The sequence below is a fragment of the Lipophrys pholis genome (genome assembly GCF_963383615.2).
Source record: "Lipophrys pholis genome assembly, chromosome: 16".
In the NCBI taxonomy this organism is placed as follows: domain Eukaryota; kingdom Metazoa; phylum Chordata; class Actinopteri; order Blenniiformes; family Blenniidae; genus Lipophrys; species Lipophrys pholis.
In genome coordinates, this window is record NC_137634.1 from 6,130,242 (window position 1) to 6,156,101 (window position 25,860).

The window sequence follows — 25,860 nt, forward strand, 5'->3', positions numbered from 1 at the left end:
TACATTTGGTTATTTGAGATCTGCCTTTTCATACTCGTCTATTATTATTAGATTTATAAAGTAATGGAAAGAGTCATCCAAACAAAACTCGTTGAAACCCTGTAGTCTAATATGTCAACAAATTGATCTGTCGAAAGGATTTTTGAAGCCTGCGTGATCCAATATTCAGCTTGATGTTCTGCATAATGGATGCAAATGAGCTTTTCACCTAATCAGATATTGCATTATTAGCATAGTTGAAGGGAGTGATTATTCTTTAGTGTAGTTCCTTGCCTCGTACTTAACCTCACGGTTCTCTGTCTTCGTGAAACAACGAGGCGCAGCAATGAGGTTCAGCTCATGTTTAATTAATGCCATCTAGGGGAAGACTCGCTCTTCGTACTGCTGCGAGTGCACAGTTTGAACCAACCGACATCAACTGGTTCCACGTGTTGTTAGGAGAATCTGCTTCGAGCTCAGGAGTCGGCAATCTAAAGAGGCTGGTGTCAAATTGCAGCTATTGGATACTGCATGTCTGGAGGACGTTCACGTTGTGTAAGGCCACTCTAGTCAGGGGGAAACCCATTGCTTATCTAAAGTCATAAAGAAATAGATGTTTTATACATATAAGCAAATATTAAAACTAAGCAACATGTGATCCCTTCGGATTTAACAATAAAACATAAGCGAAAAAAACTGTGCTGGAAAAATTGTAGCCTGATGTCCATCCTGATAACTTGTGGTCTTTCTCTTTTGATATTCACCGATGTCTCTTTCTTCTCGCGTTACATTGGTCCCTACAAGTCAGCACAATAAATTGCAAAAAGCCACCTGTCATTTCTTAGTGTTCACACAGCAAGGCGCACAGTACATTACAAAACTGGAATAATTAGTGACCCGCTGCGTAGCGATAATCTGTCACCGGGCAAGATGAAGCAGCTCGGGAGCATGTTGTTGTCCGGTTACATCATTCTTCCCAGACGCTGTGCTCCTTAACATGCAGCAGACGCTCTTTCTGCCACGCGGGCGATACTTTATTAGACTGATGCAACCGTGATCCGGAGCTGGTAACATATTTTTATTTATTGGCCTGGTGGGAATCTGCTTTTTCTTGATTAGTATGGAAAATAGATTCCCGACTCTTTTAAAGGCGGTGTTGTCCACTGCATTAGCCTTGTGATTGCTTGTTTAGCTCTCAAACTGATTGAGCTGATATATACCCATAGTTGGGGTTTTTTTTTAGGTCAGGAAGTTTGCTGTAATCGGAGTGTAACATTGGACGGGTCAGACTTGCTGATGAAATGAGGCGGCCTGCTGGATGCAGATATAGTAGCATTTCCAGTTGCTACCGTACAGTATGCATGAATTATGAAATGTGCACTTGGGACCAGCGGTAGTGCAGATCATGCATAAATGCAAGAGCAAGCTGGGCTTGTGTGAGTTCTTTTTTTTTTTCTTTTTTTTTTGAGGGTGTGAGTGCACGAGAGGTTCGCTGGAGGACGGCCTCCACTCAAGCCCACACGCTCTCTTAAACTTCTCCATTACAGGTGGACGAGGGTGGCGGGGCCATGTCCACACATTTCTACAGGAAGACTCTCCTATATGCTTTGAATCTGTAACCGACAGCAAACCTTTACTGTTCTTTTCATCTGAAGCACATCTGCAGTATGTATTAATATTAGATTAGTGTGAAATAAACAGTGTAAGAAGAGAATGAAGCCAAGAAAGTCAGGTGCAGAAACAGAATGATCAATACGACAATGACATATTTACTTCAATTAGATGAGTGATAATACCCTTAAAACATAACGGCTTTCACTGCTTAGAGGCTTTGTAAGAGTTCAATTTTTCCAGAGTTTTTAATCTCTAAATGTGATATTAAGCCAATGTAGTTTGACAGGTTTCACCACTGGATTATGATAAAGAATATCTTATAATATAAGAGAAGGTAATTTAGATTATTTTCTAAAGAGAAATGCAGATGGACTGTGCCTGTTCCTTCTTGGAATCTCTTCTGGATTTTTATTTATTTTTTGTTAAATCAATAGGTTGGATTATATTATGGCAAAATGTTATGCAGATTGCACTGCATTATTGAATATTGAATCGACTAGTTTAACACCAAGAGGCAGCTAAATAGTTGTATACTAAACTTGTCAAATTAAAATGATGCATGCATTTGATCATTTACATTTCTTTGCGCGTTTTTGGAAACTATCCCGTGACACTTGTTTAATGTATGGAAACAGGAAACTATGATGCGTGTGCACACAAATGGATCAGGGCACAAACATTTAATTTCATCGATCTTGAGCACATTTGGTTTGGACGGTTATTCCAATTTAAACCTTCAAGAGCATCCAGGAACTTCTACTTGATCAGTATCAGCTTTTGTCAAACATCAACTAATCAAACTGACGTCTTTTACCTGGAGCTTGTATTTGAGATCCATCCATCAACCTTCTGAACAAGCTTTGCTGTGGCAACAGGGTGGTGTGGTGGTGGAGATGGCTTCACCTGAAGGCAGGATAAACCACTCAGTCACGAGTCTATCACAGGGCAAACTCAGAAACACAGGTAGGCACATTTACACCATAAGGGTAATTTAGAGTCGCCAGTTAATTTAAAAGTGCATGTTTCTGTGGGAGGAAACCTCAGAGATGATTCTGTTGAATAAAATCAAATATTTACATCATACACTTGTTGATTTGTGATCAAATAATTCTGCTTATTTTGAGTAATATTCCCTGTGATTTTGTCCTCCCCTTCTTGTCTTTGAAAGCCGACTCTTTGCAGTGCAGCTGGTGATGTGTGATACCGTGTAGATTGTTCCCGCTCTGCCCAAATTAGATAAAACAAGAACAGGTGCAGGGGGTGTGCAGCGGGAATGAAAGATGTGCCATTCTCCTGTGTGGCGTCCAAATGAGTTTGAATCCTCAGCCTGAACAGATGCTGTGTACAGTTTACTCCACAGAATGCAAACGCATCAGTTTCCAAGTCTCTCGCTCTGTTTTTTTTTTCCTCTCCCCCCTTATCCTCCACTAGTTTGAGTAGGTGGGTCGATAACGATCTACTAGCTGGGTAGGACTTCCACAGATGGAGCCTCGCTGTATGTGGGTTGTGGTGTTATTAGAGCAGCGAGGACAGTATTTCTTTAAAGGTTTTGTTGAAGTTCTCCCTCCCACCCTCTCTCTCTCTCTCTCTCTCTCTCCCCCCATATCGTCTCTACATTTCTTCACACCCCCCCGTCCTCTCATCTCACACTCTCCCGTCTCTCCTCCTCGCTGCGATTCCCGCGGTGCTGCTATTTCTTTTCCCTTTTTTCATGTAAAAAGATCAACCGTGATTTCTGGATTGGGCCTCCTTGTGCACCAATTACTCTGCCGTTTGTTGGGATGCCAAACAAGGATTTATTCTAATGAGCAAATGCTCTGATTAAGTTTTCCACCGTTTATTTTCTTTTTCGTTTTTTGCAACATTTATCCGAAGCTTCGTTCCAAATTTTCCACCCGCCTGCTTTTCATCCATTGCTTATTAGCAGCCGCTTTTCAAAGCCGAGAGACAAACCAAGACAAATTCCACTGCTGGGATCTTTTGTGGAGACCTGAGGGAGGAGGGGAGGCTGGACACAAAAGTATCAGTGGCGCTATAATTCAATTACAGCATTCATTCAGAGAGGAGAGAAAGGAGAAACTTTGCCTGGGGTTCCTCTCTTTTGACTACCCATCAACTCTCCCACCACCTCCTCCGCCCCTATCATCATCATCTTCATCATCATCATCATCATCATCATCATCATCATCATCATCATCATCATCATCATCATCATCATCATCAGCAGCAGCAGCAGCAGCAGCAGCAGCAGACTTGTATATGAGCTGAATAGAAACCCCTGGCCTGGTTCAGAGGATGTCATCATTAAACCGGGCTGTGAGGGATCCCCATACATTTCAAACCCGCTATTTGATCCTCCTATCTGATCTCATTCGCTTTTCTGATCTATTATGAAAGAGAGCGCAATGGAGAAAAAAGGGAGGAGAGGAAGAAGTTTTAATCAGTTTCTTTTTTTTTTTTTTTTTTTAAATCTAACCTGAAACATCCCTCCTCCTTTTTCTTCAGCACCTCATCTGCTATTTAATTGAGATCTGAGAGGCAGCGAGTGAAGAGAAACAGAGGTGAGGTAAAAAGGCCTTCGCTGACGCTGCTCGCTGTCTGGCCCGCTTTGCCCCTCCAGGAAGATGACGACTCTGATGTGAGGATTGAGAGGAGCAGGAGGAGCAGGAGGAGGGGTGATGATGAGAAGAGAATAGCAGCAAACACTCGCCTCGGGTCAGGGAGGAGCGGCGATGTGAGCTGCGATCTCCACGCTGTCGGGAGGTGGTGGGCATCAGTGTGATCGGCATGTGTTTGTGTGCAGGCGGCGCTCGGCACCGCCGGGAGTTTTGATATAACTTGTCACACAGTGTTGATTGAGCGTCAAAGGGAACCCAAACTGTGATATGGGACTTGAGGTTTTAGCTGTGTGCCACCTTTACCTCAACAAAACCTTAGAAAATGGTCTTTCTGCCCTGTTAACATGACGTTTCAGGAGAAAACCTGTTTTAAAGAATAGGTTAATCCTCTCTTGAGCTTTCCACTCCATTGTTTACCTTGGTAATGTCTTTCATTATTACAGCTATAAATATGCAGACCCAAACTCTGATTGATGAAACGACGTCTGGTGTGGATGAATCCACACCAGACGTCGCGCCTTATAAGTAACAGGCTCATCGATGTCCTCAAAGTATTCCAAAAGTGTTTTATAAGGAGGAATCAAATTGAAGAATTGGATTTATAGTCTGGCAGCCAGTGTGGTGTGAGCCATGGAGCTAATCGGACCCTTCAGAGTCTGGATGCTGGTGGTCGTGGAGCAGATTGATGGATGGCTGGAGGAATCGTTACCTGATTCTCTGAGACCGCTGAGGTGGAGATGGGCTGTGAATCAGAGGCCCTGGATGGCAGACTGACGGAAAAGAGTTGAAATTTACGGGACGACGAGCAGAACCGATGGGCTCCGGATCCGCGGGAAACAAGATCATTAGATGGAAGTGGTGACAGCAAAACTGACAGTCGGACGATTCTGTTCAGCAGCTTCACCACCAAGAGTTCGTTAAAAGTGAACAAAGCTGTCTCAAAACTATTTTATTCACGCAGGTGAAAATTGTCACATGGCAAAATAGTCGCATGGGAAAAGACAACACAACTACACAACTATCACATCTTAAATCCTGAGACACAAATGATTAAAACCTCTGACATTCAGGTTTTTCTCTTCTCTTTGAAACATGTGTGGGGCGATCATAACGGGATGTAAAGGCAAAGGTTTTTGAATGTCTTTAACCGTGGGAGGAAATGTCCAATGAATAATTCCAGTAAGAGTAATCACCCACAATAGAAAAAATGTTAATTCTCCATGTTTGTGTAGTTTCTTTTTTTCTTTTTTTGATGTAAGACAGGCAGACACAGCTGGGCTAATGCGGGAAATCAAAAAGATTCTTATGTTCTCCATAAAAAAAGTCAATTCTTACATCAGATATTTAGTTTTATTTTAGAAATTTTCATTATATTTTCATTTTAATAGGACACTACAGCTTATATTGACTAAAAATTGTTGAGCAACACCCAACATTTTTTAAAATATCAGCACAGGTGCAACTTCTTTTACATTGATTTTATTTTTACAAACAAAATGCTGATTAATTTAGCACAGGGGTGTCAAACACATGGAGCCACATACGGACCGGACTGGTAAAATAGAGCAAATTTAAACTTTTAAATTCAAACAAGTTTTACTTGCCGAGTAAACATCAGGAAAATGTTTCTATTTTTGCAAAAACCAAACAATTATTACAGAGAATTACTACAATCAACATGAAGCCAATGTTAATGCTACTTTCTGCTGCAAAAGGCACAAAAACGTCTCCTGCAGTTGTTGCATTATGCACGTTTTTTACAAACTCACCCTGACTGCATAACGAGGTATCTAGCGTTCATGGCATCATCACTGATATCTCAGCTCCGGTCTCAGTGTTGTGTTTTGCCCATTACTCTTAAGAAAGTTGGTAAAAACCTCAATAGCTTCTTTGAAATTTTTACAATTTCCTTAGTGTTTTGGCGGGCCGGATTGGAACCTTATGTGGGCCCGTTTTTAGACCAGGGGCCTTATGTTTCACACCCCTGATTCAGCATTCTAACTAAGGAAAGTAGTAGGATAATAGTAGAGTCATTCTTTCATGTAATGATGTTTTTTTGAAATAACACGGTTGAACCTTCTTTTAAAAAGTCACACAATCACAGTTGTAATAAAAATGTGTTTGTGGGATGAGCAGCTCTTTGGCCATCCCAGTAAATTCAACATGAAAAAGTGTGTGGGTGCATTAAAAAAACAGACGAGACACTCAAACATAGCAAAACGCTATTAATGGTGCAAATAGAGAACGGTGTCTGGTTCATTACCAATAAAATAAAGAAGGGACGGATGGAAGGAGACGACAAAACAAGAATATATACTAGAAGCACAGTTGGACTGTAGTGGAAGATTTTGGGCAAGAATGCAGTTCACTAGAGGTCACGTTCGAAATCTCTGAGACAGCCCCGGCCTTCAAGTAAATGCAGAAGAGGAGTTCCCGAAGAGACAAAAGAGCCTCGGGCCAAAAACCACCTGGCAAGAACTGTGATGAAAGAGCTGGAAGAGATGGGTGTGTCCTGGGGCCAAGCACAAGGCAAAGCTCAGGACACAGTTGAGTGGTGAAGTATTATTGTGTCTTTGTGTCCTCGACGGGATGAAGAGGTTGAATATGAACGCTCATGGTCAGACATATGGCAGCCCACTGAGGAAGGAAAGGGACAGAAATCGCACAAATTGTAGGCATTAATGAAGTTTTGGTCCAAAGTGGCACCATCGCTATTTCTATTAGGAACCATCAGTTGTTCTGGGTAAAGAAACTGTTTAGTACCGTGTTCATGTCGGTCACCAGGTGATTCAAGCTGCCACCAAGATCCCTCCATGTCCCATGGGATGATTTATGTACCACTAAATTCAGACCTCATGTGGACGAGAAAAGACCACCAGCCACATTTATGCTGAATGCAGGAGGAGTCTATACCAACAACTTCTCTACCTGTTGGTGTTAATGTGTCGACGATCAAAGAGATTTCGCCGTTTGTTGTCAGGTCACAATAAATTGAGCTTTGCATTAGTTCCTCTGCGGCGCATATCTCACACTCAGTGGAGAGAATTTACTCGTCTCTCTCAGAGCCTTTTATTTTAATCTTTCTTATTGTTACTTTTGATGTGAATCAGTGGGTCTTGTAGACCTGCTGTGCCCCGTCTCATTCTGAAACGGAGGGCTGTTTTTTTTTTCCTTCCTCTGAGCAGTGCCTGAAATAGAGGGCTTTTTCTGTGTCCTCTCACCCCTTCATAACAGTCTCTTCCACATGAGTCAGAGTCTGCCTGTGCTGCTCCACCTGAGGGCTTCATAAAGATGATTCTCCTCTGGGATCAGAGCAGCATGCATCTATTTCCTCTTCCTGCGCCGCATCTGATGTGAAACTAGAGCTGTGGTTTATGTCTTTCTCCAGCAGTTCTGGGACCCCAGCCTCACTGAAGTTTCTGGCAGGTTGTCAGCTACCTCAGGCAGTTTATATTCACACGACTTCTATTCATAGACAGGAATGAACCTCTTTTTTTTTTTTTCTTCCCAAAATTCTTTTTTTTTTTTTTTTTGAAAATGAAAAACATGATAAAGCATAATGGCTTTTACTGTGCTAAAAGCTCGGGTAATTTCTCTCACAAGTAATCTTTGGTCCTATTTTCTCTTTTGTTGGAGTGGAAACTGATTTTCTTTTTACCTTTTGAAAATCACTGATGAGCAACCCATCTGCCGAAATGGTTCAACATGCCCCTCTTAGCACTGACTTTGTTTCTTTGGCTGCACAGTTCATCGGGTCTGAAGCCGCGGAGGTGCATGAAGCAAAATGTTAATGAGTTCCATGTGGAAATCGAGTGTTACAAATATAAAATGTTGAAATTAGACATTAAAATGTGACATAGATGGAAGCATATTTTCACCACAAAAGGGACTTTTAATGGCTCTTTAAGAAAAGCACTTCACATAATTGGCTCACAGTCTTTATAAAGGGGCAGGGCCGTCCACACTCACCGTAGAATTGTGTGTGAACACAGATAGTGACAGGTCACAGAGCGGCTTTGCTTCGGTGGTCATCAGTAATTTGGGTTTATTCGTCACCACGGTGCCCACAGGTGAAGCCTCTGCGACGTCCAGGTGGTGCAGCAGGTGGTGGTGGTGGTGGAGGAACTGGCTGAGATCCATCAGGTTGCACCTCTGGACAGGCTGGAACCGGGCCAGCGGTGCTGCAGTGCTGCACGCTTGACCACAGTAATCCAGTAACGCATGGACCAGTAGGCCACGTCCTGGAGCTTTCCAAGAGTGGAGCTGCTGAAGTTTTAAACCTTCTAGGCAGCGATTTACTTTTGTATGGTGGTATTATTTAAAAAAAAAAAACTATTTTAGTCTGTATACACTCGGTTTATATTCTTGTAAGCCACACAATTTGCCTCAATGCCCTTTTTTGGGGGTTTAAAAACAAAAGCAAATCCTTGTTTTGTATTGTGAGATTCAGTGAAACTTCAGCTGAGTAATTAACAAAAAAAAAACTAATCATAAAAGAGCAATTGCACTTTGCTGTAGTTTTTATTGTATTTACAATCAGACATAACGGCATAATGAATGTCTTTCCAACGTATATTATGCAACTTAATTTTATTAACGTGTACATCTGTGCTGTGTGATGGGTTCGCTGCCCCTGTGGGGCTATTGTGGTGTTTTTTTTTTTTTTTTTTTTAATAACCACAAAGCTCACAAATGCTCATAAAACCTATAAAACTGTGGGAGAGCAGCAGCAGCAGAAAACCCTCCATCACTAAAACGAGTGAAGATTTGCTCTGATGCCAGTCGCATCCTGTGTTTGGTTTAGTTATTCGTGATGTGTGAGTCCACTGATTTTCTGTCTGGCCTGATAGCGACTCAATCCAAAGCTTGTATCTCTGATATGACATGGATTTGTTGTACTACAACTTGATATCTTTCTTTCACTCATTCTTTTTGTGTTTTTAATGTCACGACTTTTACAAAAGGTCTTGTCTTTTTGCGATCTGCCATCATCCACGTGAATCCTATTGAATTGATTATCTGATATACAGCTATAGAACAATTACCTGTGGTTATTTCCTCTTACGGTGAAAAAAGATATTGACGGTAAAAACACAGTTTTTATAATGAAAAGTGATCGTACAACTGTAGTTGTATTGGAACCGATTTACTCATCGCTACCATAAACATGCTGACTGAGCGAATGTATTTCAAAATAACAGCACTTAACACCCAGGAAATACTGTATATTCCAAATTGTTCAGTAATGGGCCACTTCAGTAAAGAAAATAAACCAGAATAACTTTTCAATAAATATCTCATTAAATGAACAAAACACGCAAGAAAACTGAAACAATTTGAGGATTTCGAGGAAAAAATTAGTGAATATTGAAGAGTATTCTTTTTTTTTATGATGCTCCGTTGTGTAAAATACGGTGAAATGTCCTAAAAAAAAAAAAGAAACACATTTAGCTGAAAAAAAACCTGAACTGTGATGTCTGCCGCCTTGGCTTTCATGTTAATGCTACTCGGCTAATGATTATTTATCGTTTACTAAATCAGTGTTATCTCTAGTACACAAATTATAAATAGATACTTTCTTAAAAAAAATGTAAGTTTTTATTTCCTTTGCGTAGTCCTTGTTTTAGACCTGGTGGTGGGCTGGTTTGGCCTCACAGGTTGTGTTTGACACCAAGAATCTCCTGGTAACTGGAGTTACGTTTAGCCTCTGGATGTTTTGTGAATACAAGTTAAGAGCTATTATACGCTGGAGGAGAAATTGGAATAGTCTTTGTTGTCGTTGTTAAAAGAAGGAAATTGTAAGCGCGGTCTCAGCGTGTGCCTCGTTATAAATATATCAAAGGAGGTAGTTTAAAATAGAACAATAAAATGCATTAAAAAAAAAACAACACTCCGATATATAAAACACACTCATGCGGCTTACAACACTTAGTTGTTACACTTTTTCATTTCAGTTGTATTGAGCTGTTCAATCTGATTGTGGCCCTGGGGTAAAAGCTGCTTCTCGGTCAGTTTGTCGTGGTCTTTAAGGTTCTGTACCTTCTGCCTGAGGGTTACTAGTAAATTAATATAATTGATGTCAAACGTTTTGCACCTGATGAAACTGTGTGCAGTCGTTTTGCGGACCACTTCCATGTTTGTTCCAAAGGATGTGAGGATTGGACCTCGGGCTGTTTAATATTCCAGCGCTGGCTTTACATTGAGTAGAAAGAGGCTTTAAAGATCCTACATCAGTCATGAAAAAAAACTGTTTGGTTTGTAAATACAGCCCGCTGGGCTGAAGTTGGCGTAGGAACAGAAGCGACCTTGCCGTTCCTTAAGTCTCTGGTGACTCCGTACCAACTTCCCGTCCTGAACTTTCACCTAAATCAAACATCCGTTCACACTGCGAATGCAAAGTTCTTTACGAAGGGCCAGTTTGTGTTTCCTCGTCTCGTGCCGGCTGTCTCCTGCAATGTTGTGTGTGTGTATGTGTGTGTGTGTGTGTGTGTGTGTGTGTGTGTGTGTGTGTGTGTGTGTGTGTGTGTGTGGGCGTGTGAAAGCGACTCTCTCTCTCAGTATGAGAGATCCCCACCGTGTTTTCATTTAACATGACACCGAAGGCTCAACACCACATTAAAGCGTCTCAGCGCTGCGGGGAGCGTCCTGCACAGCGCTGGATGGTGTGATGGATGTCGGGGACTTTCTCGTGGGCCTGTGTGGGCAAAGACGAGACAGATCTTCAGTGAAAGGGGAGACAGGCTCATCATCTTGAATGCCCGACACATTCAAAAGCTCTCCTCAAGGTGATTACAGCAAAGAGTGCTCCATTCTGATTTGTAGACCGCGTACTTTGACCTTGCGTGGGGTAACATGAGGCCGTAACGACTCGGAGAGAGACGACCGCAGAAAGTTTGGCTTTTTCACAGAGAACTGAATAAGTGCTGAAACTCAGAAATCGGACCCCGAGAGGAGAGATTTGTGAATTATTTAAGTATTACACGTTTAAATTATTAATTTTAATGTCATTACTTTAATATAAAAAAAAAAGTCTTCACATCTTCCACTACATAATGACATTAAAGTTGAACTCAAGTACTGCATTTCGAAGGAATAATATATAAAAAAAAAAGGTTGGAAAGTCTGATAAAAAAGTTTTTTGAAGTTAAAACATGATAGTTAAGGGGATTCTTCAGCTAGGAAACATCTAGAAAACTTCATTTTGCCAGTAATGAAGTGAATGTTAATGAGTGGCTGAGCAGTCCAAGCTTTAAAGGGAGCGCAGATCAGGCTTTCATTTATGACCATCTGATTAAGTTGGTTCAGGTCCCCTGTTTGCTGTCCTATAGGGCTCAAACTGCATCAGAGTCTTCAATCAAAACCAGCATGGTCCCTTGATAACCTCTAGTTCAGTAGAAGAAGACCAAATTGTGTTTATGTATGCCAGGCGAAACAGATTTTACGCAAAATACGAGATATAAATTATATGGAGAACAAAACCTGAGTGGCGTTTGGCTCTCCATCTCACCAGAGACACGTTTTAATTCATATTTTTTGGGTGAAAACGTGGCTGAGTCTGTTTTTAAAAGGAACCTTCTTAAAGGCTTCTGATCTAAGTGTATCTTAGTTATTTAAAACATTGAATTTTTTTTAGTAGTTGGCGCTTCTTTCCTACAACACTGTGAAAGAATGTATAAAAAAAAAAAAAAAAAGTCTAAAACGTGTCTGCGATCCTAGAACACACTAGAATGACAAATTTGAAGACTCGGCGGAGGACCCGCAGCTGAACCAGCAGAGGGATTTTCCATTTTAAACTACAGAGACCACACAGACGTGAGGAAAAGATGAGCCGCTGCTTGTCGGTCTGCGTAACCTCACCGAGGTACGAAAGCTCTTTTTTCCCCCCACAAAACCAACAAAACCACTGCTGGGAGACATAACAGGAAGAAAGAATCGTCAAAGTCTATCTGCTCTCTGTCTCTATCAGACACCAACTCCTCGTTTTCTATTTGGAAACACACGTCTCTGTGAGTGGAGATTGTCTCGTGTCCCTGAAGACCGCGCTACGGGGGCAGACTTCTGGCAGAACAATGAGACGAGATTCTTGAAACTGTATCTCTGGCACTAGACGGTGTAAACACGTCTATTAGGAAGTACAAAACCACTTTATTGAACCTTTTTATTCTGGTTGAAGGCCCCATGCTTGTTTTTCCCACACATATTCAAAACAATACGTGTTGGAAACCTGAGAGTTTGGCCAAAGAATTTGATGAAATCATTAAAAAAGTTATTTATTTACATACATTGTATATTATTGTCATTTTGGGGTATTTTACTGTAAATCTAGACTTTCGATTATTCAGTTACCGTGTATTTGGCTCTGATACCCAAACAGTACCTCAGATGGAGCAGTGAATGCTGCTGCAGGTCTGTTAAATGAGTTCACATCATATTAGCGGCTCAATTTCTTTCCTCTCACTTTTCAGCTTGAGGTTCGTGTTAAATCAGGGATTAACAGTGACCTCGTGCAGATTGGATCCTCACAGACTCCCTGGTGCACCTTGATGAAACAATACTTCCCGCTCATTCAACTTGCCCAAAACTCAGAGCCCTCAATCTCTGTAGAGATTAGGAGGTTAATTATTTCCCACAAGAATAAGTCCTAAAACACATTTAAAAAAAAAAAAAATGTAGATGAGTTTTAAAGTGCTCACATCATATTTGGTGAAAATGAGACTTCAGAGGTCATTGAGGAATTTAGGTTGTTTCCCCTCAGAGCGAACTTCTGCGAGTCACACTTTCCTCATTATAGGCTCATCAGGTTATACTACTATCTTTAAGGTCATGCTTAGACTGTTGTAGATAAAGATCTGTATTATCTTTTTATTTCTGGCATTTGTTTTGGCAATAATCATCGCCTCATTGTTTTAGTGAATGAAATCTGTTAGTAGGTTCTGCAACAAACCAAGGATGTTAACTTCTTTACTTGACAACAAAACAAGTAGTTTCCACTCAAACTTCCATCCATTCGTCCACTTTTATCGAATTAAATCAGCCATCAGTCCGTCACAGGACAAATAGTCTCACACACACCGACATTCACACCGACAGCCACGATTTAGAGTCACTGTTTAACCTCAAACGCATGTTTAATGGCGGTGGGAGAAAACACATGCAGAGGGAACATGCAAACCTGGTACAGAAAGATCCAACACATTTTGTTCAGCCTGTATAAAAAAAAACCTCTTAATTTTATGTCTTTTCCATTAGGAAATTGGATTTTTTGATTTCCAGTGACCTGTCTAAACTATATATGAATGACTTTATCACATATCCACCTACTCAGAGAGTTAGTTCAACGGGACCTTTTAGTTCTATTGTGTCTTCACCAGGTCAATTTCTTTCAGTTTGTTTTGACAAAGTGCTTATTAGTAAATCTTATCCTGATACTCAAATTTAATTGAGTTGTGCTCACCTGCTGTGGTGACTTCCATTTAGATCCTAATGTTACCTCCCCAAACATGCATTCATCCCACATGTTGGAGAACCGCTGATCTTCAGGAGCTGAGAATCCTCCGCTCACCTACTGAATCTGTCCGCCCGCGGTCAGTCGCATGAACGCCCCCTGAACATACATGTGTTTGTATGCTAATGTCAAGCGACTCTGTCTGAGGGTCCCCGTGCTTGTGTACGTGTGCGTGTGCGTGTACGTGTATGTGTGTGTGTGTGTGTGCACGCTCCCATGTCCTCCCTAAGTGCTCCTGAATGTCACATCCTATCTGCAGACTGTCCCCGAGGCACAAATGGACACTCCATCCACTTGTCAGGTGATTAATCTCCGCTCCGCTCTCTCTGCTACCATTCCCTCTCCATCTCGTATTCACTCTGTACACACAGCTTCGTCAGCCATTCACAGGACCATACACACACACACACACACACACACACACACACACACACACACACACACACACACACACACACACACACACACACACACACACACACACACACACACACACACACTTATCCAAATGACACTCCCTCTCCCAGTCACTTCTCGCCGAAGATCAATGAGGGGACGGATGTATAATCCAGTGCATTAATTTCCAGGTGGGGGGTCGGGGGGGGGGGGGGGGGGGGGGGGGGGTCTGCGTTAGTACTCTGAATGGCAGGATAATCAGGATTCCTCTCTAAGGTGATGAAGTTACATGACAAGCAGGGACTGGGAGAGCGAATGTGCAGGTGAACAGCTTATAGAAAGAGGAGCAGACAGATGAGATTTCAGCTGAGGCCTTGTGTGTGTATGTGTGTGTGTGTGTGCGTGTGTGTGTGTGTGTGTGTGTGTGTGTGTGTGTGTGTGTGTGTGTGTGTGTGTGTGTGTGTGTGTGTGTGTGTGGCGGCTGGAGCCCAAACACCTCTTCCGGTGGCTCGGCGATGTCCCGGGAAGCTGCGTTACGCCACTAATGGGCTTCTGGAGGCAGAACGTGTCAAGGCTGATGCTTTGGTGTGACTGCTGGGCTCTCACGCTGCTGAATGCTGATTAGTGACGGGAGGCAAACACTCACAGGATGAGACAGTACTCGAGTAGTGCAGAAGGCAAACCTGTATACGTTGAACGCACACACACACACACACACACACACACACACACACACACACACACACACACACACACACACACACACACACACACACACACACACACACACACACACACACACACACACACACACACACAGAGGCAGGAGGGACTGTCTAGCAATATGACAAACCCGTCACGTCGGCGGATCCGCACTGCTCTCGCTTCACCTCTTGTCCTCCATAAAGACGAGGCGTTCGATTGTAAAGTGGAGGGGGTTATTTCTGTCGAGGGCCGGCTCTACGCATTAACTGTCTCCTCTCCTTCCCGAGGAGGACGAACCCTCCGTTCCCAGCGTCTCCGTGCCGAAACATTTAGTCCGTCCGGCTCTGGGAGCCAAAGTGCTTTTAATGAGACATGTCTGACCATCTCCATCTTGTAACTCCCAATTTAGGTGACAATGAAATTTCATTGGCCCATCCAGCGTAATCCCTGACTTGCTTAATGTAATTGGAAATTAGAGTCCCCTTCACAGTGTCCCTTTATTACTCAAAGCAGCTGGATGGAGTTTTTTGGTGGCTATTCGCTCAGTTATTGGCCTCCAACAGGCTCAGGATGTGGATCATTTATTGTGGGAAACCAATAAAGTTTGTTTATGACGGAGCCAGGCAGTCTTACACGTGTATCGCCGCCCGCAGCCTTTAGTTTTATCGGCATTGGTACACTTGTATTGTTGCGCTGGTGGTCCTCTCCGGGGCGGTGAGTGGGATTAAACGGCGCTCGTGGGTCGACTCCGTCAAGTTATTTTCCACGTTGATTATGTTTGTTGTGTAAAAGTTGAGCCTTTGCACATCAGTATACCTGAAGTCACAATATTCTGGGGGGATTACTTTCCAAAATGAGTTTTCTGAGTGCAGCAGAGTGAGAGACAAAGAGATTAAGACAAGTCTGCTCGTCTCATTTTGTATTCTAAACACACACTCATAAAAGAATATCTCTCTCTTTCTCCTCCTCACAATTTTCCACTCTTTCAACCCGTCCTCCCGTTTTCCTCCAGCTGTTGCAATGGCTCCACCAGTTATTCACACATAATTACAATCTATTTACAAGGAATCACTGAAAAGACCAGTGCTGTTAGCAGCCCATTTTCTACTAAATTAACTTGCGCTCAGAACAACTCAAGTACAGTGGAGGAAAAAAAAGGCCCTCTAAATATTTCTGTATTGTCTGGAAGTAATGAAGATGAGGTTTTTTTTTTTTTTTCACCACCCTCTCTCATCAGAGCTCACACACACACACACACATACACACACGGATACAGTGCGAAGAGTTGATGAATTGCAGCACCAATAATTGAAATGTTAGTTGTTTTCTGCAAAAAGAAAGAAAAAAAGAAAACAACAACAACTATGTAGCGCGTTATTAGTCTCCCGGGCTGCGTTTAAATGGCACGCGGAAAATGTCATGTGTATGAATCTATTAGTGCTCACTGATAATTAAGTGGTTGGAAAAATGGACAGACAACAAGATTAAACTGGATTTACGTCTTACAAGTGGGATTATTTCAATTGACAAGCATTTGCAACTTTTTGCTTTTTGTGCTGGTTTGGTTGCAGCGTTGCTGAGTGTAACTCTTTGTATATAACAAAACAGTAACACCACCACCACCCGCCCACCCCCGGCTCCTCTCCCCCGTGATGTACCTCTAATGCGTCGCAGTGAATTGAGAACAGCGGGGTGGGAGGTGGGCTGCACACTTCGAGCCCACGAGGCAAGGCCGAGATCAAGCAGCGAGGAGAAAGGAGACATTCCCCTGCATACATGAATATTATTCCAGTGAGCATAGAAGAACAAAGACCGCAGAAGTTAATGGCTTTTTTGGTATCGTCAAATATCCCCCTCCTTTATCTTGGTTGTCCTCTTGTTGCTGCCAAACCGGAAAGATGATAAAAGCAGCTGTGGCAAGTCTTGTTAGAGGCGCGTCTTGGTTATGTTGTAATAAAGAAGTTATATTCGATAACAGCGCTTATATGTGAACGATTCTCAAAAAGCATCGTATCGCAAATTGTTTTTTATTGTTTGTAATCCATCACTACTAATGTAGCATACAAGCACATTTGGAAAAATTACATTGTCATTGAAAAGTGTTGTTTTGTCAGCTAAACCAATATAACAAGAACTGCAACAGCAACAACAGTAACAGCAACCGCAATAATAGCAGCAACAACAGCAGCAACAGAAGCAACAGCAACTTCAATAACAGCAGCAACAACTGCAGCAACAGCAACAATAGCATCAACAGCAACATCAGCAACCGCAACAGCAGCAGCAGCAACCGCAGGAACATCAGCAACCGCGACAGCAGCAGTAGCAACAACCCACATTTTACAATTCTAATTGTGATAACTATGACCCCAAACTAAGAAAATGTAAAAACTAAATCTGATATTTTAAAATTTAGGTATTCTAATATAAATATTTTTACAATTCGGTGTTGACAATATTCATGAAATATAAGCTGAAATTATAGAGGATAAAACAGAAGAGACTAGAAATATGTCAGGTTCTGTAGTAAATCTAAAATATTTCTTGGTTAAGTAGTTTGTATTAAAGTAAAATTTACTTGTTTTAGATCTGCCCGGAGCTCCTTTCATTCCAGACAAATTCACACAATATCAACATGTGATAGTCCGGTTGAGTATTACAGTAATGATTTGATTTGTGACAAACACAAACGCTTATGTAAATGATACTATTATCTTTATGCTTTGAGATTTGTTGAATAGTGTTGAAAAGGAAGGGAAAAGCTCGTGAAAAGGTCAGTTCAGACGAGGTGTTGAGAGCAGCATGCTGAAGCTGACAGAGGGAAAACAATGACCCTGAGATAGGGGAATAAATATCTCCCTTTCTTTTTGGGGGTATGTATAGACTGTACTGTCAAAAGCTGCTTTTAATTTTTCATCGCACTTAATTATGTATATGTTGCACTTGGACAATAGACGCGATCCATTATTTAGTTGATGCTGGCGCGTAAACAGGTCAGGGTCGTACGGGGGAGCGTTACTGCCGTGTGACTTTGTGTGATTTATGTGTCGCAGCAGAATCCAGCCTGACCTACCGACACTAAAATACTTTTCACAAATGACACAAAGGTACATTCACACAGCTCAGTTCAGTGAGCAAACTGGCTCCTCCAGTAACCTTCTAACCCTTAACACAACACCAGGTGACATATGTGCAAGGTTTGTGCGCAAGGTTTAGAAAGTAGTGATTTGAGCATGTTGTCAGTTCGTAACTGAGATTTAAGTGTATAGGTCTAATTAATGAACTGCGTTTTTGTTTATTACTGGATGAAAATGTGTTATTGGACCGTCCACGTCCCCCATTCATGTACACACACCAATGAAATGCCAAAATAACACTTTCACTTGAACTTCATGCTGACAGCCCGACTCGTGTCTCGCATACTCTCAAGAAGTTACTCTGATTTTCAGTAATTAGTCGCTTAACTTCATTACTTTTTAATGAAGCGCTCTATAACTACAATCAAGTACTAAGATCTTCTGCTTTGAGTCACATTGTCATTGCAGTGCTGCTTGCTTTATTTCTTCTATTGTACAAGATGCATTCTTGGTTTAAGCTGCACGTGTTTTCCATCAGAGCGATGTGCCGCTCTCCCCCAGGCCTCCGTACAGCAGCCATCATGAAAAGAGCAGGAAGTGAACGCTCAGCTTCCCTGCTGAAAGCACCGAGGACATACGATCACTCCGCTGAATAATGATGACATTTGAATCATAGATCAAATCAAATTAAGCCTTTAATGTTTCTCGGAATCATTTGCAATAAAAATCACTCGTCGGCTCCGTTCCTGCCCCCCCCACCCCAATCACCTGATTGCTATGGTCAAGGTGCCCTTGGGCAAGGCACTTAACTCGCTGCTCTGGAGGAGCTGCACTGTGAGCCACATGTTAACTTGTGCAAATGCACTGGTTATGTATGCTGGTCGTTTGTGGAGAGCCGTGCGCACGCCTCGCCCCAAACACCTGGACAAATAAAGGTCAACCAATAATCCTGGTCATTGCCACCAGCAGCATCATGGCACCTTGGTACCCCCGTCCCCGTCCCCGGAGCGCCCCAGTCTGCCTCCCTGCCAAACACCCCGAACAAGCTAATTAAATCTTCTGTCAGGCATGGAAATCGCTCTGCTTTCATCCTCCCTCCATTCACGTCAGTCACTTCAGGGACATGCATAATGACACGTGTTTTAGGGCTGTAATTCCCTCGCGCATGTTAGACATTTCTCTCTGATCGCCCACGCCTGCATGCTAATCACTAATGTGGCGCTGTTTGCAGACTGCGCTCCTGCGTCGCACTTGTCGCACTCCTTTAAAAGCGGGAAAAAGAAAAAAAAAAACAAAAGGCAGGGAGTGTCGAGGAGGATGTGTGGCAGCTTTCTTGAAGCTGGCGAGTCGGTTGGAGAGGCTGTGCAGATCAAACAGGCACCAAGGAGACACACAGGTTGTCACAGACACACACACTCTTTCTCTCGGGGCTCACGTGCCTTGTGGCATTAAAATTTGGCTGCCACTCGCCCGGCAGAGCGCCCCCTCTCTGCAGCGTCTCCGGGGCAAAGTGAGGACAGTTCAGCACATTGATGGGAGCGTGGAGCCGCTCAAAGTCCTGACAGGAGGCACCAAGACGCAAACCTCCTCGCAGCAGGAGGAAAATACAGTTTGTGACAAAAACAAGAAGTGTGAATACAGTTACAGTCGGTAGTTTCAGAGAAGTTGTGCTGAAATGTTTTGTGTGTTTACTTCCTGTTGCTGATCCTCTCCTTTTACATGCATCGAGTGTGTGTGTGTGTGTGTGTGTGTGTGTGTGTGTGTGTGTGTGTGTGTGTGTGTGTGTGTGTGTGTGTGTGTGTGAGAGAGAGAGGGAGAATAAATGAAGGTGTAATGAACATCAGTGGCCTCTCGTTTGGCCTTGGAATGCGGCTTTCCAGCCGAGAGAGCCGTTAACCTGTTACTGAGCTCACACACCATGATCAGAACAAAACACGCCTTCTTACCTTCAAGGAATGGCTCTTATTTCTTCATAGCAACAAGCCCGTCACTACACGCTGAATATGTAGTTATGGGAAGTGATTCATTTTCATTTTGTTTTACGTATGCACACAATGAAAAATCTGTGCTGAAGCAACAGGAAACATACATACATACATACATACATACATACATACATACATACATACATACATACATACATACATACATACATACATACATACATACATACATACCTAGAGTTTAATAAACCTCAAGAGCCTTTGAACACATTTTAATAAATCATCTCAACATATTCATGATAACATACAGCTGACAATGCAACTTTGGCTTTTAGCACTTTTCACCAGAATAACAACATGGACATGGACAACTTGGAAGCATAATTCATCAAGTGGCAAACTTCAAGCAACAAATCGAAAATGAAGTTAAAGTAAAATTATATTAGAATCTGATGATGAGTAACAAATTATTGCCCAAAATTTGACATATTTTATATGTTGCGACTTCAAATGTCCCCTGAATGGATTTTTGTGATAACATGTAATATCCTGTAAGGACATTTTATAGTACTGTCTAGTACTGTTTCCCTGTATTATGTAGAAAATGTACCCTGAATGTGCTTCCAGAAGCACATGGGGCATATGGTCCAATTTGACATCTTGTGACTTGCACTGTTGTAATGTGTACAGTGCCTGTGGTGGCAATCCTCCGTATGTTTTTATAGTTTCGAATGAGACGCATCAATCAAGCGCACTGTTGTGCTGACTGGGAGTGACAGATGCTTCGGCAGAACAAAGGCAGTCCAAAGCGCTTCGCATCAACAAACAAGAACAATGTGACAAAAGCAGGATAAGAGAGCAAAGACAATAGGAAAGGTGAATAAAAGCAAGGAATACTTCAAAAACAAAAGCCTTATTTAAAGAAAAACACGACAAATAGGAGTGTAGAAGCAGAAGTGTCATGCTTTTCATCTACTTACTCTCATCTGTGAAACACAAATTTACCCTTGATAGTGTGGAAGAAACTGCGAGAAATGCTGAAATTGTTATTGACTTTGACTTTGAAAATATGACCATAAGTTTTTTAAAAAGTCGCAAGTGATTTGAATAGTTAACAGGAAGTCATTGAGGGTTTCTGTATAGTTAGAGATGTTTGAAATGATAAACTCCCGGGAACTGATCTGCAGGCTGTGTCCACAATGGGAAGAAGATTGCACCATTTTCACCTGCATGGAAGAAAAAGTCTTTATCGACCCGAAAAGAATCTGAAAATCAGTCAGTTTTTGAATAATGACCTGTGGAGATTGAATATTAAAGATCAATTCAACACTTTGGAGATTTGGGAGACGTCTTCTCTTACGTTTCCACACAACTTTACCAAGAAATTCCTCTATTCTTTCTTTATGTTGTAATATTGAAACACATTTCATTATTTTATAGAAGTAGTTCATGAAGATTTTCAATAAGTACATAAAGGAACTTGAAGTTATTATAAATAACCCAAAATTAGCTTTTTTTGGCACTTTGTAGAAAAGTCATGCTCATTGCATAATATTTTCATATACATCATGACCTTAATGTCAACATATGCTTTTGAAATCCTTTCCGCATCATATTATTATGAACTATTGCAAAACGTTTGGACCAACGATACCTGATAAGTGTTTTGCATTTCATGAATGTTTCAGTTGTTTTATTTATTGTTTATTGTATTACACGTTTCAAAACTGGACTTGCCATATTTCTGTTTTTAGAGTAAACGTCTGTATTGCTGCTGTAAAAAATGAAAGAAAAAAGATTAAAGATGGAAATATTTTAGTGTCTAATTTTTGCAGAGTTAATATTTAAAATTCAAAATTCAGACAGTTCGCGGATGATTTTCCTCACTGAAGAAGAATTTATATTTTCAAATGTCTGGTTAAAGTCAATAACATTTACAAATTCTCTACCCAAGTGGTGAATATTAAATGTTCTAATTCAAAGAGAGCTTGAAAAAGCATAACAAAAAGTTGTAGAAAAAACAGAAATAAAAACCATCAAGGTGATAAAAATTGCCACAAAACATCTAATTTACCCAAAAAAGGAAGGACATACAGCGTCAGCTTCGCAGAGTGCAAGGCGAAATGACTTCATACTCTGGCTGGAGATGGAAAATAGAGTGAAGGGGTTTGGCGCATTCATGCATTAATTAACCCACTTGATTTGAGGATTATTTTTTTAAAAATAGATTTAAAATGTCACTCGGCTGATATCAGAAAGAAAAATAAATTATGTAACACATTCACTTGAACTTGTCTTCTGTTCATTACAGTAACTTTCTCTACAGAAGAAGGTTCCACTTGATAGAAGGGATTGTTGACGTTACTATTTTCCTTTTGCGGTCGTATTCACAACTTCAGAAAGAGACCTTCGTCTCAAAACTGTTTGCACTTCACAAACATGTCAAAAGCATTTCCATGGGCTGCACTGGGCTCCTGATTCCTGCCGGTGGAAACGGTGGAAGTGGGTCAGTCATTGTGGCGCTTGCCTCGCTGTCTAAAAAAATAAAAATAAAAAATGAACCTGTTGTGTGTGTTTTCCTCAGACCAGCGCGGTGCTGTGTTCAGGAGGCTGCGCTCTGCTGGCCGTCAGCTCCCTGTTGGCCATCATCACCATCTTCCTGCCCAGCGGAGGATGCGAGCGGAGGATCTGCACTCTGGCCGGATACATGCAGATGGCTGCAGGTCGGTAGAGACACACACACACACACACACACACACACACACACACACACACACACACACACACACACACACACACACACACACACACACACACACACACACACACACACACACACACACAGTGGTGTTGAAGCTGTTTTTTCTCTCCCCATTAGTATCTAATAAACAACGTCAAAAAGCATCAAAGTTTTGTGCTCATAAAGTGCAGCGTGTCGTTAAGAGGAACGACCTCAGCACCGTGCCATCCTTCATCATCCCATCTCTCACTGTTAAAGCCACTCTGCACTGATAGCACTGCCCATTACCAGAACTATAAAAAAAAAGAAAAAAAAAAGAGCTGACTCTGTTGCCCATCAGTCAAAAAAAAAAAAGAAAAGCCAAACAAAAAGAAACAACTGGAGGACAGCTACTTCTGTTGCTGCTGCTGCTTCTGCTTCTGCTGCTGCCGCTGCTGCTGCTGCTAAGCAACCCGAGTCTGCATGGCAGGGGCGATCCAGCCAACAGGAAGGCAAGGACAGATTTAGAGACGCTGTAAAAAGACAATTACGCCTCCTTAACACAGGTCATTGGTTCAGGGCTACATGTGACTTATCAGGCCGCTGCTTTCACTCTAACAGAGAAGTAGTCCCGTAAACATGGTGCTCTGTTGTCGTGGCTTTAAAATCCGGTTTTTACACGGCGGTTAATGTCACTTGCTTAGCGCCGGCCTGCACGCCGGCGCCCTGAGCATCGGACCGTTTTAGTGGTGGTGTGGTACGAATGTGGCGCGTGCTTTCGCGGTGCAAATAGACGCAGTTCACATTGTCGGCATATTGTCTCGTACGTGCAGCACCTAAGATGACATTTAACAATCTCCGGTTGGCTTTTTTTAGCTGAAGGCGGAGTGATATCACACAATCCAGGGTCCAGATCTTCTTCTCTTCTTCTGCACTGCTTTGTCCAGCTCAGGGCTGCGAGGTGATGGAGCCGATTCCAGCCGACTGTGGGTGAAGGTGTAGACAGGTGGTCAGTCCACAACAGGGCATAAACAGTCTCACATTAACTCCTGTGGTCAATTATATAGAATTTTACTTTGGTGTGTCAGTTTGGTTTACTTTCATCATTGTTTGCTCTTTGAATGTTTATCCAGATTTGCGACTCTCTACCTTCACTCAGGTTCAGTGCAGTTTAGATTTACTGATTTTAAACACACAAAGCTTAAAGTGTTTTTTTCATTTATTCCCATAACCTACATCTTTGTAACTATCGAGTGGCTGATTCGAATTCCCGCACGTGGCATTTAAACTAAGCATGATTAGAGGCCACATTCATTGGACAGCTTAAATCTTTATTGACTCAGGTGCAACTTTCACCGGCTGGGTTAATGATGTGTTTAAAGTGGTGCTTATTGCTCACAGCCAGACCCTCATACCTCTCTGTCTGACTCCCGAATCAGATCAATGTTGCTTTTGGAGAAAAATAAAAAAATAAAAAAAATCAGAACGAGCCTGTGGCGACCTAAGACTACCGAGCCTCTTGTGTTTGTGTGTGTAGGTGTGTGCTTAATCCTGCTCGCTGTAACTATCAGACTTCGCTAAATAACAATGCGAGGCGAGGAGCCGGGTCTTTGTTCGGTTTCCAGGTCGACTCTTGTCGAGATAGACGGAGGTTTCACAGAGGGTACCGCAAAGCACCGCGGAGGGCAGATCACAGGAGTGTTTGTTTTCCCCGCTCCGCAAGTACGCGTGTGTGCGTTGAGTTGTGCTCTCAAAGTGGGCCGACAAAAGTGTAACAAGCAGATTAAGAACAATGCTTCTCTTTGTGGCGTCTGACGGTGTGTGTTTCAGGCAGATGCTGCTTGTCAGTCTTCGCTTTGCAGCTCGAAAGCCATGCCTGATGTGATTGTTCTGTTTCCCGCATCTCTGACAGTCAAAGGAGACGTTGGCGTGCGTTAGTCTGTTTGAAAGGAGGCAGAGGCAAGTTGCTGTGCCGATCTGCACTTAGTTCAGGGTTTGGGATTAAGATGGGGATTGGATTAAGGTAAATTATGTGTTGGTGATGTGTTTAAATCCCGTGTAAGAAGCTCTTATTTCTGTGGAGGTTTTACCACCATGTGGTGTACTGGATAGGAATGATATGTACAGGAATACTGTTTAGTTATTGATCTGTGTAAATGGGAAGATCTCAGGAATGGTGTCACATATCATCTCACCGCAAGAAGACCGGGGTTCCATTTCAGGTGTGGGCCTTCCTCTGTGGAGATTACATGTCCTCCACAAAGTCGAGTTTCCTTCCAACATCTTACATATCCTGCTTAGGTTAATCTGTGTTTGGCCAGTGAGAGTGTATTGCATATTTCCAGGGGTCCAGTTATTCAGTGAGTATGAGTCTCATTAATGTCTGAGACAAAGACTTTTACACTGTAACGGCTGTGCATTGAGACAAACAGTAGGTCTCATCAGCAATAAACAAGCATCTCATTGGTGTCTTAACATTAAATGTTACCAATTTAATAGAAGTATTACAGTAGTATAGGTTTTCGGTAAGAAAACCAGTACATGAAATATTGTATAAATTTGTCCAGCACCAGTAAAACATGGGTTAAAAGTCAGCAAGGAATTATTATTATTATCATTATTATTATTATTATTATTATTATTATTATTATTATTATTATTATTATTATTATTATTGCAATGCTAATCTTCTATATACAAACTGGTTCATAGAGTTACATAGAGTTAGTCATTTTTCCACTTCTAATAATTATAGCTTCTGGGGGTAAAACTAAAATCTGAAAAGAATTACCTAATATTTTGAGATTGATTTCTATGACTTATAGGCTACAAAGACAAAGGATAAAACAAAAAAGCTTGATAGTTTCAGTTTATTTCCAATAAATCTAAACTATAATGAACGTTTATTGTATTTTATGGGGACAAATTCAAGTTTTAATAGTATTTTCAGGTGCATTTTTCCGTCTGAAATGACACTTTGCTTTGCATCCTGTTATGAAATTACAGGTGCTGTAATGAGTTGTTCCTCTAATTCTGGGGTCGGTGGCGAATTCTACCAGAGAAGCACTAATGAGGGCCGAGATCAGAATTATCTCCTGATATAAAGCAGTTTTTAACATGATGCTTCTGAGCTACTTTTGCTCTGTGCCACGTTTTCTCAGTCTTTCCCAAATCATGATTCCGATTTTGTAAATTTCGCCTTCAGTTAACAATTTTTTTTAATTAATCATAATTTTTTTTCCACTGTGAAACAGTGAATTTGTGAGGTAACAACTGCTAGACACAAACAATAATGGGACAATAT

The 25,860-nt window shown here is 41.8% G+C and overlaps 1 protein-coding gene across 1 annotated transcript in view; it reads left to right on the plus strand.

The window, feature by feature from the left end:
• The window catches only part of lhfpl7 (LHFPL tetraspan subfamily member 7), a 125,987-nt gene that overhangs the window by 15,153 nt on the left and 84,974 nt on the right, over window positions 1–25,860 (plus strand). Inside the window, exon 2 of the mRNA XM_080482532.1 lies at window positions 22,422–22,560. Within this exon, the coding sequence (XP_080338658.1) occupies window positions 22,422–22,560 (139 nt within the window). The remainder of the gene's footprint in view (window positions 1–22,421; window positions 22,561–25,860) is intronic.